Source organism: Eptesicus fuscus, chromosome 5 (assembly GCF_027574615.1).
Source record: "Eptesicus fuscus isolate TK198812 chromosome 5, DD_ASM_mEF_20220401, whole genome shotgun sequence".
NCBI lineage: Eukaryota > Metazoa > Chordata > Mammalia > Chiroptera > Vespertilionidae > Eptesicus > Eptesicus fuscus.
In genome coordinates this window covers 64,600,544-64,619,862 of record NC_072477.1, presented here as the reverse complement: position 1 = coordinate 64,619,862, position 19,319 = coordinate 64,600,544, and the positions used below count along the sequence as shown (strand labels likewise).

At 40.8% G+C, this 19,319-nt stretch overlaps 1 protein-coding gene and 1 pseudogene across 1 annotated transcript in view; both read left to right on the top strand.

Annotated features, from left to right (window-relative positions):
• The window catches only part of STARD9 (StAR related lipid transfer domain containing 9), a 121,508-nt gene that overhangs the window by 45,529 nt on the left and 56,660 nt on the right, over window positions 1-19,319 (top strand). Inside the window, exons 4-9 of the mRNA XM_028147551.2 lie at window positions 10,086-10,202; window positions 11,290-11,322; window positions 11,408-11,469; window positions 13,390-13,502; window positions 16,238-16,307; window positions 17,089-17,161. Coding sequence (XP_028003352.2) covers window positions 10,086-10,202; window positions 11,290-11,322; window positions 11,408-11,469; window positions 13,390-13,502; window positions 16,238-16,307; window positions 17,089-17,161 — 468 coding nt within the window. The remainder of the gene's footprint in view (window positions 1-10,085; window positions 10,203-11,289; window positions 11,323-11,407; window positions 11,470-13,389; window positions 13,503-16,237; window positions 16,308-17,088; window positions 17,162-19,319) is intronic.
• LOC103287352 (zinc finger protein AEBP2-like) lies at window positions 1,107-3,834 on the top strand (annotated as a pseudogene).

Here is a 19,319-nt window from a genome sequence, read left to right as displayed (position 1 = left end):
CACTAGAGTGGTACATTTGTTACAATTGATGAGTCTACTTTGATTGACACATCATCACCCAATGTCCATAGTTTACACTAGGGTTTACTCTTGGTTTTGTACATTCTATGGGTTTGACAAATATTTAATGACATGTATAGTATCATGTAATATAGTTTCACTGCCCTAAAAGTTCCTTTGTGCTCCACTTATCATCCCTCTTTTCCCTGCCAATCACTGATCTTTTTACTGTCTCCATAGTTTTGCCTTTTCCAGAATGTCATTTACTTGGAATCATACAGTATATCGATTTGCAGATTGGCTTATTTCATTTAGTAAAATGCTTTTAAGGTTACTTAATATTTTTTCATGGCTTGATATCTCATTTCTTTTTAGCGTATTTAGATATTCCATTGTCTGGCTGTAACACCACTTCTTTATCCATTCGCTTAATGAAGAACATTTCTGTTGCTTCCAAGTTTTAGCAATTATGAATAAAGCTGCTATAAACATTGTGTGCTGGTTTCTGTGTGGACTTAAGTTTTCAACTCAAGGAGTGCGATAGTGTGATAAGAGTAATTCTAGTTTTTTGGTGTGTTTTTTAGTCCTTGCCTGAGGATATGTTTTTATTGATTTTTGAGAGAGAGGAAGGGAGGGAGAGAAACATCGATGTAAGAGAGAAACATTGATTGGTTGCCTCCTGTATGCACCTTGACTGGGGATTGAATCCACAATCTAGGTATGTGCCCTGACCTGGACTTGAACCCACAGCCTTTTAGTTCTTTTAGCCACCCATCCAGTGCTATTATGTTTAGTTTTGTTTTAAAAAACTGCTAAACAGCCCTGGCTGGAGTGGCTCAGTTGGTTGGGCATCGTCCTATACACTAAAAGGCTGTGGGGAGAGAGCTGCCCCAGGCTGACAGCCAGCAAGGAACTGCTGCCTTTATTCCTACAGCGACAAGGACCTGAACTCTGCCAACAACAAGAGTGAACTTGAAGGAGAATCTTCCTCAGAGCCTCCAGCTAACAGCCCTGCCCAGGTGGTAACCTTGATTTTGGCCTTGAGAGACCTGAAGCAGGGAACTCAGTGGAACCAACCAGGATGTCTTCCCACAGAACTCATAAGCAGTATTATAATGGATGTAGACAACACAATTTCCAGTGGGCATTCAACTCCAGCAATGATGAATGGACAAGGAAGCACTACTTCTTCAAGCAAAAATATTGTCTATAATTGTTGTTGGGACCAGTGCCAGGCTTGCTTCAACTCTAATCCAGATCTGGCAGATCACATCCATTCCATGCATGTAGGAGGTCAGTGAGGAGAGGTATTTATTTGCTTATGGAAAGGTCGTAAATATATAACACTCTGTCAGCCGGTCAGAGTTGGTTATAGAGGCATATGCTGACACACAGTGGAGTCAAACCTTTCAAGTGTGTTGTTGGTGGCTGCAATGCCAGCTTTGTTTCTCAGGGAGGTCTAGCTCACCACGTACCCACACACTTCAGTCAGCAGAACTCCTCAAAAGTTTCTAGCCAGCCAAAGGCCAAAGAAGAATCTCCTTCTAAAGCTGGAATGAACAAAAGAAGGAAATTAAAGAACAAAAGATGATGCTCGTTACCATGACCGCATGATTTCTTCAGTGCACAAACACTGGATGCTATAAGACATCGAGCCATATGCTTTAACCTCTCGGCTCATATAGGAAGTTTAGGGAAGGGGCACAGTGTTTTTCATAGTACTATAATAGCTAAGAGAAAAGAGGATTCTGGAAAGAAAACTTTTGCTTCATTGGCTGTCTGAAGATATTCTGCCTGATGTGTGGGTGAATGAAAGTGAGTGACATCAATTAAAAACTAAAGTGGTTCATTTATCAAAGCTACCCAAAGATACTGCCTTGCTTTTGGACCCAAACATATACAGAACAATGCTGCAGAAGAGGTTGAAGAGGTAAAAAATCCTATCTAATAAAGAGGGAATATGCTAATTGACTGTCACACCCTCACAAAGACAGCAGCGGCCACAGTCAATAAAGAGGGAATATGCTAATTGACTGCCACACCCTCACAAGATGGCGGTGCCCACAGCCACAAAATGGCAGCGCCCAGTCCTCTCAGGACTGCCTCATCCAGCTGGAGTCCCCCAGTCTCCTCAGCCCCACCTCATGCAGCCTCAGACCCCCAGTCCCCTCAGCCCCACCTAACCAGTCCCCGCAGCATCCAGCCTCAGTCTCCCAGTCCCCTCAGCCCTGCAGGGGAGGGAAGTTGGAGGCAATCGGGCTGGCAGGGGAGGGCACTTGGGGATGATCATGCCAGCAGGGGAGCAGTTAGGCATCAATCAGGCTTGGCAGGGGAGTGGTTAGGGGGCTATCAGGCTGGCAGGCAGAGTGGTTAGGAGCCAACAGTCCCGGATTGTGAGAGGGATGTCTCAGATTGGAGAGGGTGCAGGAGGCTGGGCTGAGGGACACCCCTCCCCCCAGGTGCACGAATTTCATGCACTGGGCCTCTAGTAAATACATAAAAAGCAAACAAGTGGGGACATCTGCAGTCTTAGTCACTGACAATGGGTTTAGTAAAAGTTGCACATTAGACTCAACCCCCTTTCTTTTTTTAAAATCCAATATTTAGAATAATATTTATGCTTAGTGTAAATATTTTGTGAATGAAATAGGCTCTTCTGCCTAATATGCTAAGTGTCCAACCATTCGTTCGACTATTCGACCAGTCACTATGATGCGCACTGACCACCAGGGGACAGACACTCTGACTGATAGGTTAGCTTGCTGCTGGGGTCCAGCTGATGGGGACTGGGTGAGATGGGCCAGACACGCCCTGGAGCCCTCCCGTGGTCTCTCCCTGGCCCCCAACATGTACCCATGGGGTCCCTCAGCCTGGCCTGCGCCCTCTGGCAATCCAGGACCCCTCGGGGGATGTCCACAGGCCAGGCTGAGGGACCCCACCAGTGCACGAATCCATGCACCAGGCCTCTAGTATTAATTAGGCATGGGAGCGGGCCTAAGATGTCAGTTGGACATCCTTAGTGTTGCTGTGGAGGTGGGAGAGGCTCCCACCACCGCCACTGCGCTCACCAGCCATGAGCCCGGCTCCCCCTGTGCGAGTGCACTGACCACCAGCGGGCAGCTCCTGCACTGAGTGTCTGCCCCCTGATGGTCAGTGGGTGTCATAGCAACCAGTCATTCTGCTGTTCAGTCTATTTGCATATTAGCCTTTTATTATATAGGATTACTGTATATCTGCATTTTCATGGAATGATACTGTGGAAGACTGAGCAAACACTCTTTTGGCAACTTAGTGGAACAACTTCTTAAAGGCTTTGCAAGCTTGCTGTTCCCCACCACCTTCAGTGATTGCAGTAGTTTATATTGGAAAGAAAAACAATTATAACATGTTCTTCTACAAATAATGATAGTACTGTAAGGATATTTATCTTGACAGTGTCTATTGATTTGAAGTAATATTAGGACATATTTGGGCAATGAAAATGATCTATATATATAAAAGCCAAGCGACTGGAACGACTAGAATGATTGGTCGCTATGACGCGCGCTGTGGCCAGCCAACCTCTCGTGGTCCTTCCCCCGGCTGGGCTGGCCCCTGATCGCTCTCCCCCGCCCAATTGGGGGCAGGGCCGGCTGGCCAACCTCCTGTGGCTTCCTCCTGGCTGGCCTGACCTGATCAGCCCAGATCTGGGCGGGCCAGCTGGAACCCACCCGTGCACAAATTTGTGCACTGGGCTTCTAGTCAATTATAAATAGATGTGATCTGTTGCCATTTGTGTTCTTTTGCAGAACTCTAATAAGAAAAGTGTAAAATTTGTATTTAAGCAAACAGTGAATAATATTTGCAACCAACTAAATATTCGTCTTTCAAATTAGGACTGCAAATTTCTGTTAAAGAGTGTTGCCGTATGTCTGATGACTTCCTTTTCAGGACTAGGGTTTTCTCATGGAGTACAGTATGTTAATATTTATCTATGTAACTAATCTGTTAATGGTTTTTTAAAAACCTTTATTTCAAATATTTTAATAATCCTCTATTTTCATTTTAACCTACATAAGCCTCTAAATTTTTTCCCCCAAGGAAAACATTTGGTTTATTAGTTTTTTCTTAATGTAAGAAAAAATGTATTTTTTTTAAATGTTGTCAAACTGAATCCTTTATGCACCAAAGTTGGTTTTGTAAAGGAAAATAAAATCACTTTCTTGCTGGGTTAAGCAAGAAACCATATCGATTTTTTTTTTGACTTACAGAAATGGAAATATGTGTAACTTGTTAGTATTGTATCAAACAAATGTTGCATAGAGATAATAGAACATTGCTTGTAAATAATTCAGCAGATTTGTAGTGTATTTTTATATTATGAAATACAGTATAGATGTTTTTCTAGAGCCATGAAAGTTAAATGTATATATTATGGGTAGAAATAATATTGAAAGATATTGTAATTCACTAGTGCTGCCAGAGAAATTGTTAATAAAGCACCTTCTTTAACAATAAATGTATTTTGCAGACTTAAGGGACTGTGTACTGTTGTTAATATCTTTAAGAACAAAACACATTGAACATATTCCCAGAAAGTCTTTGAGGGAGGGCCTATACCCATCATAGAATTATGGTACTCATTTCTGACAGTGACCGTGAAATCAATCATTTCCTTACTATTGGGAGGACATATTGTAAAGTATGTGGTTATATGCAGTCAAACTGCAGAAAATGTTCCTGATTGAGGAGTTTTCACTTTACTACAGTGATATAAAAACCAGCAGTTTTTACACTAAATTTTTTAAAGAATAGACAAAAATATAGAACTAAGCCTTTCATTCCAAAATGGGAAAATTCCATGATACATAAGTCATCTCATTTACTTAAAATTTTTTTTTAAATAAAGGTTATGGGGATTTTATTCATAAACAGCAGGGTGAAGAGCTATATACATGAAACAAGTCATATAAAGTAAAATGAAGTGCAAATAAAAGCACGGGTATTATAAGACATTCTGGAATGGTTGTTTAATAAGGGTATTATTCATATCTGTAGCAAGTGTGATTTTATTTTTAAAAAGAAAAGCAATGCGTTTTCTTACCATTTTTGTTTCTTTTATTTAAGCACTTCATTAATTGCTTTATTCTGTATCTGCGAAGTAATCTGCAATCTTCTATGCTCTTTTTAAATTTCGGTTGGTTAAAAAATTGCCAAATAGACGTGCTTCAGATATATAGTTGGCACCTGTATTTTTTATTTTATTGCCTCATGTTCTTGTAAGTCATTCTTAATTGACTAATGATTGTAGATCTTGCTGAGTATCTTTTCTAATAAAACAAAAGCAAATTACATTTAGCTTCAAAAATAAAAGGCTGTGAGTTATATTCCCGGTCAGGACACATGCCCAGGTTGTGGCTTTGATCCTCAGTAGGGGGTGAGCAGGAGCCAGCTTATTGATGTTTCTCTCTCTCCCTTCCTCTCTCTCTAAAAATCAATAAACTAATCTTTAAAAAACAAAACAAAACCCTACTAAACAGCAATGCACGAGAGTTCCTGTTGCTCCCATCCATGTTAACATTTGGTGTTGTCAGTGTATTGGATTTTGGTCATCCTAATAAGTATATGGTTGTATCTCCTTGTTTTAATTTGTAACCCTAATGATTTATGATGTTGGACATCTTTTAATATACTTATTTATCATTTCTGTATCTTTGGTGATGTATCTGTAGAGATCTTTTGCACATATTTTAATTGGGTTTTTCATTTTCTTATTGTTGAGTTTTAAGAGTTCTTTGTATATTTTGGATAGCAGTCTTTTATCAGATGTGTTTTTTGCAAATACTTTCTCCCAATATGTGGCTTGTCTTCTCATTCTTTTGAGAACTTTTTTTTTTTTTTAAAAGAATTCTGACTCCTGGATTCAGTTGCCCTTAGGAGATGGGTATTGGCAAGGCTTTTGGTTTTGGCTTCAGGTGTTGGGAGTCCCGATTCAACAGCATCCAGTGGGTTGTCCCCTATCTAGTTAGTACCGTACTTTCCGGCGTATAAGACGACTGGGCATATAAGATTTTCCTGGGTTAAAAAGTCGTTTTACATGCCTGAAAATATGGTATATTGGACTATATTGATGGGATTAGATATAATGGATTAGATATATTGGACTACCATATTTTCCAGCATATAAAACGACTTTTTAACCCAGGAAAATCTTATACACCCAGTCGTCTTATACGCCGCAAAATACAGTACTTAAAAAGACTGGAAGAACTCTATTACATATAGTTAATCTGTCTATTTAACACTTTTGTCTACTGATACTCCAGAGAAAAAAGTCACACTGCCCCTCTCTCCCCCAGAACTGGATAGTCTAGCTTTAGCTTACCTATTGGTGACTTATTTTAGCTTTCAAACTGTTCTTGATATTCACATTGAGCTGTTTCCATTGCTTTATTATATTACCACTAGAGGCCCGGTGCATGAAATTCATGCATGGGGGGGGGGGGAAGGGATGTCCCTCAGCCCAGCCTGTACCCTCTCCAATCTGGGATCCCTCTCACAATCCAGGACTGCTGGCTCCCAACTGCTCACCTGCCTGCCTTCCTGATTGCCCCTAACTGTTTCTGCCTGCCAGCCTGATCACCCCTTAACCACTCCCCTGCCAGCCTGATTGATGCCTAACTGCTCCCCTGCCAGCCTGTTTGCCCCTAACTGCCCTCCCCTGCAGGCCTGGTCACCCCTAACTGCTCTCCCCTGAAGGCCTGGGTCCCTCCCAACTGCTCTCCCCTGCTGGCCTGATTGCCCACAACTGCCCTCCCTTGCAGGCCTGGTCCCTCCCAACTGCCCTCCCCTGCTGGCCATCTTGTGGTGGCCATCTTGTGTCCACAGGGGGGCAGGATCTTTGACTACATGGAGGCAGCCATCTTGCGTGTTGGAGTGATGGTCAATCTGCATATTACTCTTTTATTAGATAGGATAGAGGCCTGGTGCACGGTGGGGGCTGGCTGGTTTGCCCTGAAGGATGTCCTGGATCAGGGTGGGGGTTCTTTTGGGGTGTGGGGCGGCCTGGGCGAGGGGCCTGTGGTGGTTTGCAGGCCAGCCACGCCCCTTGGCGACCCAAGCGGAGGTCCTGGTATCTGGGGTTTATTTATCTTCTACAATTGAAACTTAATAGCCTGGAGCAGAGCCAAGCCTTCTGTTTGCTCCGTGGCGGCAGCCATTTCTGTTGGGATCATGTATCTTCTATAATTGAAACTTTGTAGCCTTAAGCCGAGGCCTGGGCTGGCCAGAGTATGTGGAAAGCTTGGCTTCCTCCACTGCTGGGGGCAACCCTAGCCTCCTGCTCTTTCCAGCTCTGTGGCTGCCACCATTTCTGTTTGGATTTGTTTACCTTCTATAATTGAAACTTTGTAGCCTTGAGTGGAGGCCTAGGCCAGCAATGGCAGGCAGAAAGTTTGGCTTCCTCCATTGCCTGGGAAACCCAAGCCTCCCTCCTGCTCTCTGTGGCCGTAGCCATCTTGGCTGGGTTTATTTGCATATTCGCTCCTGATGGGCTTGTGGGCGTGGCTTGTGGGTGTAGCGGAATGATGGTTAATTTTCATATTACTCTTTTATTAGATAGGATGGTGAGAGTAGACCATGGTGTCATCTGGCCCTGTTGTACTCTATCTAGGCCTGTGCTTTTTCCTGACACTTATGCTGAGCTAGCATCCCAGTTCTTGAAGAAGGGTAGCTATATCTTAACAGTTTCCACCAATTCCAAGTTTGGAGTCAACTGGTTTTGCCTGTTGACATCTTTTACTCTTGAGTGAAAATGGTATCTTCAAAGATGATTTTTATAAAACCTCCATGGAATTATTTGAATTTGGGTAAAGGCATGGGCACAGTAACATTTTGTTGTTTTCTTTTTTAAATTAAATCTTTATTATTGAAAGTATTACATATATTCCCTCCCTCGCCCTCCCCCCCCAAATTGTGCTCTTATTTTGTTGTTTTCTTCACAATCCACTGAGCTCAGTCTGTTGAGTGTGTGTGAGTGGTGGGAAGAAAGAGCATTTGCAATAGATGTGGCTTGGCTCTGTCTGCACCTCTGTTCCCACTTACTGCTGGGGCACTAGAAAGGAAGGTTGAGTTTTGTGGAACATTTTCCAGCTAGTAAATGGATGACAGCCAACTCAAATGGTCTGGTGAAGAGAAACGACCCCTCCTTCAATCCCTGGGAATTTAACCCAGACAGATGTCAGGAGTCAAAGGGAACCCTGCCAGACTCTTAGTTTTGCTAATATAAGAGTGGATGACTGGAGAGGGAGAAGCACAGAGCTGGGAGAGAGATTGGGGAGGGGTGGGAATGGTGCAAGGCCTCAATATTTCACTGCTCCCTGGGTTCTTCTGGCCTGTATCTGAATATTAGAAACAAAACAAATAGCTCACTGGTCAGAAGCCTAACTGCAGCTGCTAAAACAGAATAGGGCAGTGTAGTCTTGAGTCAGCAACTTCTGTCTGTCCTGTTGCCACTAGTTATGTGTATTATCTCACTTAATCTTCATAACCTGTGATAGAGATATAAAATATCCACTTTTCAGCTAAAGAAACTGAGACTTGCAAAGTTTAAGTAACTTGCTCAGGATCACACAGCTATGAACCATGAGGGCCACATTCCAATTTGGAACATATCAGGCCATTCACAGAATTAAAGGGAAAGTTGAAAAATGGGTAGGAAGCCATGGGACCCCAGGCAGTGGGGAAGCCAGGCAAAGCCATATCACAGACTGGTCTTATTTGGTCACCACACTTGGCACTTGTACCCCTGTTTGTTCAAGATGCAGTGCTATTGGGCTCTTGATTCCACCATGGAGAATATACTCACAATTCCTCTGTTTTGATGTCATTCTCTCAAATTCCAAGTTGGAACACCCAGTTGGCTGGCCTTATTTCACATGCTGGTGTTCTGGCTGCCAGGAGGCAGAAAGGAGTCTCTGGCCTGTTTGAGTCTGTCGTGGAGGGTTGGGTCCTGCTTCCCACCAAGACTGACACAATCAGAGACTCCCCCAAATGGGAAGAGTATTGGGGTGCTGAGCAGCAATAATACAAAGGGTCGATGTCCACTGTACAGTCACAGGATGCAGGTCTCCATGTGGCACCCTGCTGAGGCCTGGTGGAACTGGGAAGCTGTGTCTTCCCTGTAAACCAGGCTATTTTTCCTGAGATCAGGATCTGCCTAGCAGAGTGCAACCGAACTTTCAGGCACTATACAAAATGCTGTATGTGGGCTTTCACATGAGGACCTCTGGCTGTTTCTGATTCACTAAAACTGACCACCACAGAGATGAGTGACCAGCAGAACCAGCCAGCTGTTAGGATCAATCTAAGGAGGGAGCATGTAGAAAAGAGATCCATAGGGAAAACTCTCTAATTTCTGGTCTTAACTGATCCTCACTGTGGTGTCCTGAGACCCTGAATTTGTATTCATTCTGGGAAATATTTCATTGTAGCTTTCCTGACTGACTGTATGAAACATTTTCTACAATGGGAAGGAAAAAGAATTAATGCACATGGTCTTTCTTCAGTGATTTGCTTGCATGTCTTTGCCTTAAGATTAGGGACCATATATATCTATTTTTTATCCTCACCCGAGGATATTTTCCATTGGTTTTTAGAGAGAGTGGAACAGAGAGGGAAAGACAGAGAGAAATATTGATATCAAAGAAAAGTGCCGATTGGTTGCCTCCTGCATGAAGCTGGGGAGGAGCCTGCAACCAAGGTACATGTCCTTGACCGGAATCGAACCCAGAACCCTTCGGTCTGCAGGCTGACGCTCTATCCATTGAGCCAAACTGGCTAAGGCCCATATCTATTTTGTAACTTCATCATCTGGCATTGTGTCCAGCATGCAGTAAGCACTTTTAAAAGTATTTGGATGAATAAATGAATGAATTTTCCTTAGCATTTTTTTTTTCTGAAACTGAATTGATTCTTGTGAAATGGTGGAGAATGTATAGTCATGCAGGTTTGAAACATTTTGCAAAATTTTTAGATTAAAAAATAATTCTAAGTCTGCTATAGGAAAAAGGACTACAGTGACATGCTTTTTACTTGTGTTTTTACAGGTGTTCCAGGATTTGGGGACTGAAGTACTGAATGGAGCTGCCAAAGGCTATAACATCTGCCTTTTTGCCTATGGACAGACAGGCTCTGGGAAGACATACACCATGCTGGGGACCCCCGTGAGTATTGCTTTTAGAATGAGGTACCTTCCTAATGGCACAGCAAGCCTGAATCTTGAATTGTCCTAACCACTGAGAGAGAGAATGTGAGTTTCATAATCAGTCAACTTTAACAAGACTTAATGGGCCCTCTTCTGTATTAACCAGTAGGTTTCTCAGCACTTTAATTGAAGGGTAACCTTTGAATAATTAGCTCTGTCTATTAAACCCCGAAGAACCTTAGAATTTTACAACTCTCTTTGATGAAGCAGACCTTGTCAGTCCTTCTGAATTTCTCATATTATTGATAAGACCCAACCTGAGTCTTAAGTGCTGGCTGGGACTGAGCAGAAATGAGGCTATGTGTGCTTGACCTGAGTGTTCGAAAGCAGCAGGAGAACCAACTACTGGGATGGGAGCTTTCTAAAGTATGTCGGACTTATGAGAGCCTTCTTTTATCATGGAAAATTAGAAGGGTAGAGTTCCTTAAGAATACCTCTTTATTTTAGAGTTAGACGTCCACTGCTGAGGTGAACTGGTGGAGCAGTGACAATACTATCCAGGAACATTCTCTAGAACACTATTCCCTGAAAGATGATCCTTGCTGCCTTGGGCCCAGCTCATGCTCACTATGTCCGTTTATTGTGATTTTACATATTTGAAGTTAAAAGAAGAAAATGCCCATTAAATCTGTGGTATAAAGCCTTTAACCTGAGTACAGGTTAGCACTGGATCCAAGATTAAAAGAGAAGTCACTTCTCTCTAAATGTGTGTTTTGAACACACCTGTATCTATTTTTCCTGTGTGTAGAAACAGGAGGTAGGTTCTGGGAGGAGACACCATGAGAAAGTGGGTTGATCCAAGAAGGATGAAACTTCATTTCACAAAAGCAGGTATTTCTGCCTTCTTGTGCTGGTGATCTGCCTCTCCTCTGGTGCATTCCTCCTGAGAGCACTGCGAATAGTCTTTGCCACAGTTCCAGTGAACTCCTTGGAGTGAACCGGCCAGCACCAGGAGCCATGTGCCCATCCTGCTGACAGCTCCTGGGCGTTGGGCGAGGAGCATCAACGAGAGTGAACAGTAATGCTTTCCTTCCTTCTGTTCCCAGGCCTCAGTCGGGCTGACGCCGCGGATATGTGAGGTATAGATTCTCTTTTGACTGGATCCTCTCAAAGTAGGTCTCCTTTGTACACTCCAGTGAAATTCCAACCCTCTGGTTCATGCAGGGTCTCTTCATCAGGGAGGAAGAATGTGCCCCTCCGCCTTCCTCCTGTAGGATAAAAGTAAGGTAAGAACTACCAGGCTCTGGGGCTTAACGTTTTATTTCCACTCCAAATTCTGGCATGTTCAGCTGTTCTCTTTGCTTCCAGAGTCATCCAGAAGAATGGAGGAAAGCCATAGCAGAAATATCTTGCAGTATAGGGAGATGAGAAATGTACTTAGGTCTTGGGGTTGTAGAAAACTTAATTCCTTTCCTCAGGCTTAACAAGCAGGTGTCTCCTTTGTACCAGTTTGCCATGACTGTCTGGTTTCCTTTCCTTCACTCTGTCCAGTTTCATACTAGCTTTTAGACTTTCTCCTCCAGCCTCCACTGTGGTGTTCTCCAGGTCAGTCATTCCCACACTCTTGTTCCCAGACGGACTGGTGCTGGCCGCTCCAAGATGAAGTTTTAACCAGTCTGCAGTGAAAATGTTGACCAATTGCCCTTAATTCTCTGTATTCTTTTTCTGTGTTGTTCAAATTTTTTTAATCCTATATAATAAAAGGGTAATATGCAAATTGTCTCTTCAACCGAGAGTTTGAACAGGGGGCGGGACCAGCCCACCAACTGCCCAGGGCTCCCCCCCACCCCCTGCTGGCCCGGCCTGATCGAACCTGATCAGGGCGGGCCGGCCGGAACCCACCCATGCACGAATTCGTGCATCGGGTCTCTAGTTGAGATGTAATTTGTAAACCATAAAATTCATGCTTTTAAAGTATACGGTTTAGTGACTTTTCCTGATATTTGCAAGGTTGTCCAGCCATCATCACTGTCTATTCCAGAACATTTTTATCACTCCCAAAAGAGAAAATGTTTGTTTTTAAAAATTAAATTACTGTGAATTTTATTTTTACCTTTTTAAGTTTGTAAAGTAAAAATTTGCAAACCTGTGTGCTTGTGTGTATATATATAAACATATATATGTATATTAAAAGTCTTATTGTCCATGAAGTCTGGGAACCACTATTCTAAGAGACATTTAGGGTTCTTGTGTCTAAATATGAGAAAGTTAAGGATAATAATTGATCAGGAGAGTGTGCATGGTGCCTAGGCAAGCATCTGGGTTCTGGTGAGGAAAGCTTTTCTGTGGAAGTGTGCTTTCTTGTGTATCAAAATCTTTACTTATTTTAATTATTAGTTATAGCTGTTATTATTTTTAAAAGGAATAACATGCCAGTAGATTCCTATAAGATAGAGCATATCTTAAACAGAATCCCCATATATAAAACAGATAAAATGAGAATTGTCCTACTTCAGTTAGGGGTAGGGACCAAACCCTTATCACAAGCTTCCTTCATTGCTCAGCAGTGGCCCTTGAGATGCCTTCACAGAATAAGAGAGCTCAAAGATCACATTTGAAAACCACTTCACCAGACAAGCTCGTAGACTCTGTGCTGTGGCGGCCTGAGCAAGGGGCAGGTGGTGGCAGCATACCCTAAAACCATGCTGAAATAGCCTCTTGAAGGTGAAACTTGAATCAGTACTGACATTATGCTAAAATGTGCTAAACCGAAACTGAAGTGTTGCTATCCAATGCTGAAAACCCTGTTGTACACATGTAGAAAGAGACTCAAGGGGGAACCTGGTGTGATCAAGGTCTTAGCGGGCCAGAGATGGAACTAGAACAAGAGCTAGGACCTTCTGATGGTTAGTTTGGTGTTTTTTTCCACTTATTTGAAAATCTAATCATGTTGCTTTTCTCCAAAATCTAATTAAACATTTTTTTTTTATTTACTGATGAGACACAGAGAGAATCTATTTGTTGTTCCACTTATTTATGCATTCATTGGTTGATTCTTGTATGTGCCCTGACCGAGGATTGAACCTGCAATCTTGGCGTATTGGTTATAACCAACTGAGTTACCCTGCCAGGGCCTCAAAGTTTAATTTTGAAAACATGTTACCATCTTTCAAAATCTAACTATGCCTTTTTCCTCATGTCTCTAGTTTCCTGGAAATCTATAATGAACGAGTGAGGGATCTGTTGAAGCCATCTGATCAAAAAAAATCCTATACCCTGCGGGTCAGGGAGCACCCAGAGTTGGGGCCCTATGTACAAGGTGAGCCACTGTGGTCCTGGAGGTCTGAGACCAAACCAGAGCGAGGGCAACCCTCCTAATGGTCATTCATTCAGTCAACAGTTGTATAATGATTACTTACTCTGAACAGCTATTGTACTAGATGCTGGGTATGTACTGATAAATAGAAAAGAAAATCCTGTTCTCATAGGCAAACGTACAATTTTGTGCGCATGAATCAGAAAACAAGCACTTAATTACAAGTTGTGATAAAGGCTAATGAACAAATAAATGGATGTAGTGATGTGGGTAAGTGGTGTCAGATCTAGCAGGGCCACGGCTGGTTCCTAGGCCAGTTAGTCTTCTTTTCAGGGTACTTTCTCTTCCATTGGCAGTGGTTGGGAGATATCTGAGCTGCTTCCTCATCATGCATGATATCTGGTGTTTAGTACCATCTGTCTTATTCCATTAGGCTCAGTCTTACTATTAAGTAGGAACAGTTGGGTTTTCCGTAGAAGAAGTTTTTACCCTTTCAGGCTACTCATAAGTAGTAACATGTATATGTTATGCTCTTCTTCCCTCAGCAGTATACTCATTTAAATCCTGACAAGGTGAGGGACATGAAAGATCGAAAGCTGGTCTCTCTCTGAACAGGGCTTGGCTAGTGGATGACTCAGCAGGTGTGCCAGTCATGATTCTGCTACCTGTATCTTTCCCAAACTTTCCATCATAAATGACAGCCTGAAAACAACAAAAAATACCACTGCCTTTGTTGGGAGCCAGTTGGAGTTTCCTTTGTCCCAGACACTGGCCTTATCTTACTGAGCTTCCATCTTTCCCATGTATATGGCCTATAAATGCTTTACTATCTGCTTATCCCTCCCTACCCTCAAGCTGATGTCTTTTATATTTCATCCAGCTCTTTTGTTTGTTTGTTTCAGGACCTTCTTTTTTCCAAGTTGTATTGAGATATAATTGATATACATTACTATATAAATTTAAGGTTTACAGCATAATGGTTTGACTTACACGTATTGTGAAATGATTTCCACAAAAAGTTAACATCCGTCATCTCATATAAATACAATAAAAAGAAAAAAAATTCTCCTTGTGATGAGCACTGTTAGGAGTTACTCACTTAACAATTTCATATACAGGGTGCCCCCCCAAAATGTATGCACACTTTAACAGCTGGTAGCTCAGTTTTGAAAATGAAATATATTGTAATAAAACCTGCCTTTATAATTATCCAAAGTGTGTGTATACATTTTTGGGGACACCCTATATATCACAGTAATGTTAGCTGTAGTCATCATGTTGTACATTATTACTTCCCTAGTACTTAATTACAACTGGAAGTTTGTACCTTTTGTCTACCTTCAATTCTCTCTCCCCCGCACCCCCACCTCTGGTAACCAGACATCTGATCTCTTTCTATGAGCTTGGTGGGTTTTTTTTAGAATTTACATATAAGTGAGCTCATACAGTACAGTATTTGTCTTTCTTTGTCTGACTTACTTCAGTTAACATAATGCCTTCAAGATCCACCCATGTTGTTTTTTAATGGCTGAATAATATTCCATTCTGTGTATATATATGTGTGTATGTTACATTATATATATGTATACATCATATATCTATATATCTATATATCTATATCTATATGTGTATATATATGTGTGTGTGTGTGTATGTGTGTATGTGTGTGTGTGTGTGTATGTGTATGTGTATGTGTATATATATATATATATCTTGCAACTTAATTTATCCATTCATTCATTTGATGGACACTGGTTGTTTCCATGTCTTGGCTATTGTGAATAATGCTGCTATGAACATCGAGGTGCAGATATATCTTTGAGTTTATGTAGGAATGTTTTTTTTCTTCCTTTTTATTTTTTCCATCACCATTTATCCCCTTTAGGAATATTTTCTTTAAGAAAACCACAAAACTAGTATCACATCTAAATAATAACAACAATTCTTTACTATAAAACATTAGTCAGTTTTCAAATTAGTGTGCTAACATTTAGTGGAACTGTATTTGGCAGTGAGTCTGTGTAGTTACTTTGCTCTTGAATCTCTGATATAGAGATTCACTAGCACAGCTATGATGGCCCTTTTTGATTTGCTAAGTAACCAGTCATAAGAATTTACTTTCATGTCCTCAAGCAACTTTCCACCAATCTAAATCTTCCCCATTCTACAATGGCCAAATTCAAGTCTTACTTCCTCCATGGAGCCCGCCCTGACCACTTCTCTCATCTCCTGAGCATTGATTATCCTACTCCTGTGGCACTTGGCCAGATTGTCATGTATAGTATAACTGCTCATGACCGTAAACTGTGGGAAGATAGGGACATATCTACTGGATGTCAAACTGAGTCTGTCATATTGTGGGGAGATAGTACCTGTATACTTCAGGAATTTAATGAAGATCGATGAAGTATTATATAAAACTTTTTTTTATAACCTACATAGCAGAATTGTAAGGGATTTTATTGTTATTGGTTGGTTGTTGTTGGCATAACTGCTATATGAATCAGTCTTATAATCTCTGTGAGGGCAGAGACCTATGTTTCCAGAGTCTATCACAATGCTTAACAGTAGGCTTCCAATAAATATTTGAGTTAATTTATTATTTGAATGATTTAGAAAGTTCTCTCATGTCTATTAAATAATATAAAGTAGAAATGATAAAGGTAAAGAACTATAGGGAAAGGTTAAACTTTACAAAAAATGTTATTTAATTTTTTTCTCCTTCACAAATCTGATAGGTTTATCTCAACATGTAGTTACCAACTATAAGCAAGTAATTCAACTCTTGGAGGAGGGAATAGCAAACAGGTAACACATTTGTTTGTTCCTATCATTCTTTTGAGCCTCATTCTTCAGTCCTGTGTTCTCATCCCCCGTTGGCATGTATGATGATATTTGTCTCTGCAGCTCCCCAACTCCTATTCAGGAGGCCTTTCTCACAACAGTAATGTACCCACGGTAAGGTGCAATGACTTAAGATTTAGTGCTCTTCTCACTAGTAATGAGATGGTCTTAAACTGAAGAATGATTGACTTAGATTTAAGTAAAGGGAAGGCTCTTCTGACTTAACATTGGAATAAAGTTATGAGGGAGACTGAATTCTATCTAGCTTAAGCAGTATTTGTCTTTCTGCACTATAATTCAAGATCTAATTTTAAAGGTCTTTCTGGCACTATAAGATTAATATTCTATGTTTAATCACAACATTCCCTGTCTTTGAGGTTTCTTCTCCAGCAAGTTCTTTACCTCCCCTTGTCCTTATTTCATGGGTCTGTCTTGGGATATTCTTCCAATATTCCTCTTTAATATTCCCTTTTCAACTGTGATTTTTGTTTCTGTTGCTTAAAAATAAAGTTCTAATGTAGTTTAGCATGAAGATACATTCCCTTTTATTCTCCTATATCAGTTCATAGAATACTGCTTCTGCCATCATTGGACCATCTCCTAAGTATACTGGACTAAATATGGATGTTTTATGATTCTCATCTGTAAGCCTCAACACTGGCATTCCTTGTGTTCCCCATGGATCCTCAAGGATTCACCAGGCATAAACAATCCTCGTCCTAATTGTCTTGCCTTGTATACGTAGAATCACAGCAGCTACCCATGTTCATGAGGCCAGCAGCAGATCCCATGCCATCTTCACTATCCACTACACACAGGTTGGTTACCTCTTATATTTGGTTAGATTTCTTCCTCTCCTAGTCTCTCTTGACTTCTTCCATTTACAGGTCTAGTAAGCTGTGCACCTAGAAATGGTAGAGGCACTTAGTAAGACTAATTAAAATATCTTCTACTTATAAAAATATATATATCTTCTACTTATATTTACTTTTAACATTTCAAAGAGCTTTCATGTCTGTGATCAGTATGGGCATTAAAAGCAAATAGCAAGATTGAAATAAAAAGCGTTAAAATGAAAGAACAGAAGATACATTTCTATTATGATGGAATGAGGAGGTCAACAAACCCTATCTCCAAAAAGCAACCATAAAACTGGACAAAACTCTCAAAAGCACCATTTCTCTATTCTAAAAATAGACCACAGACATATGATAAACTGAGAAGCATACATTCAAGAAAACTATTGAATGTACACTATACATATGAGCTGTATAGTGTACTCATATGTATAGTGGACTTTCTTGGGCTGCTCCCATCTGTATCTCTGTTAATGAGGTAGTTCAATCGGGGAGGGAAGGTTATGAAAACCAGCAGTTTTGTTGCTGCTGGTGCCAGAGGTCTTGATTTGGGGCATTGTCAGTTAAAGTGGTGATCTCAGTGGTAAGTGACTAAGGAGGGCCAGTGGCTCCATTAGTCCCCGATTGTGGTTCTGTTTCAGGCAAGAATTAACTGGAAGGCTAACAGGGGATTTAACAGGGATTCTGAGAGATGATACAGCCATAGGGGCTGTGATGAGATCCGCACATATCCTGTGCACATACCCAGCAGAGACTAAATAGGCTCAAGCCAGCCACACGGCCCTGACTGGCAGAATCTGCACATACATGCAGAGGAGACCCAGAGAGCCCTGTGACTAGTGAATGCTGGGGTAAACTTAAAAACTGCCTGAACTTTTAATTTATTTCCTAGCCCACATAGATCCGTCAACAGAGAATATAAGTCTTATTGGCTTAAGGTATTTGATGACAACTTCTGACCAATCTTTGCCTAAACACTAAGCTAGGTAGATACAGGGTGGCTCCTAAGAAGCTAAGCTTAAAATTGAAAACAACCATGGGAAAAGCCTACTGGGACTGCTTTGTCTGCATATTAGGGGGAGACGGATTTTAAAGATTTATTCCAGGCAAGTTACCAAACAGAACAACCACTACCACCACCCTAAATAGGAAAAAAATCAGAATAAAGTGGTGTTACAATATATTATTTAAAATATCTAGTGTTCAACCAAAAATTATTAGACATGGAAAACAAACAAAGTGTGACCCATGCTTAAGAAAAAACAAACAAAAAACAGTCAATAAAAACTGACTCTAAGTGCTCCAAATATTGGATTTAGTATACAATGGCTCCAAAGCAGGTAATAAAATTTTGTTTAAAGAACTGAAGCAAACCATTTTAAGAATTAAAGGAAAGCATGATGACAATGGATGTAAGAAATTTCACTAAAATGATATAAATTATTTTTAATGGGAATTCTGGAATCAAAATGTACAATAATTGAAATGAAAAATTCACTAATGGAACGCAATAGCAGATTTGAGATGGCAGAAGAATTATTTTTGAAGAAGACAAATACAAATTAAAGAAAAATGAACAGAGCCACTCAGACCTGTGGAACAAAATCAAGTCTGCCAACATAAGTGTAATGAGAATTCCAGAAAGAGAGAAAAGAGAATAGTCATAAGAAAATTGTGAAAAATAATGGCCAAGAAAATTCCCCAGATTTGTTCAAAATCATTAATCTACATATCTAAGATGCTTAAGAACGCCAAATAAAATAAACACAAAGAGAGCCATACCTAGACACCTCATAGTGAAACTGTTGAATGAGGAAGAGAAACTCTTAAAATCAGCTAGAGAAAAAGGACTCGTTATGTACAGAACAATTACATGATTAATGGCTGACTTATCATCAGAAGTATTGGACACCAGAAAACAGTGATAAAAAAAATAAAGCTGCCAACCAAGATTTATATATGCAGCAAAACTAGCTTTCAAAAGTGAAGATGAAATAAGGACATTCCGACATTGAAAAAACACACAAAAAAACACCCAGAATTCTTGCTAGCAGCCCTACCTTACACTAAAGGAAATCTTTCAGGCTAAAATAGAGTGATATATTCTTTCTCATTTCCT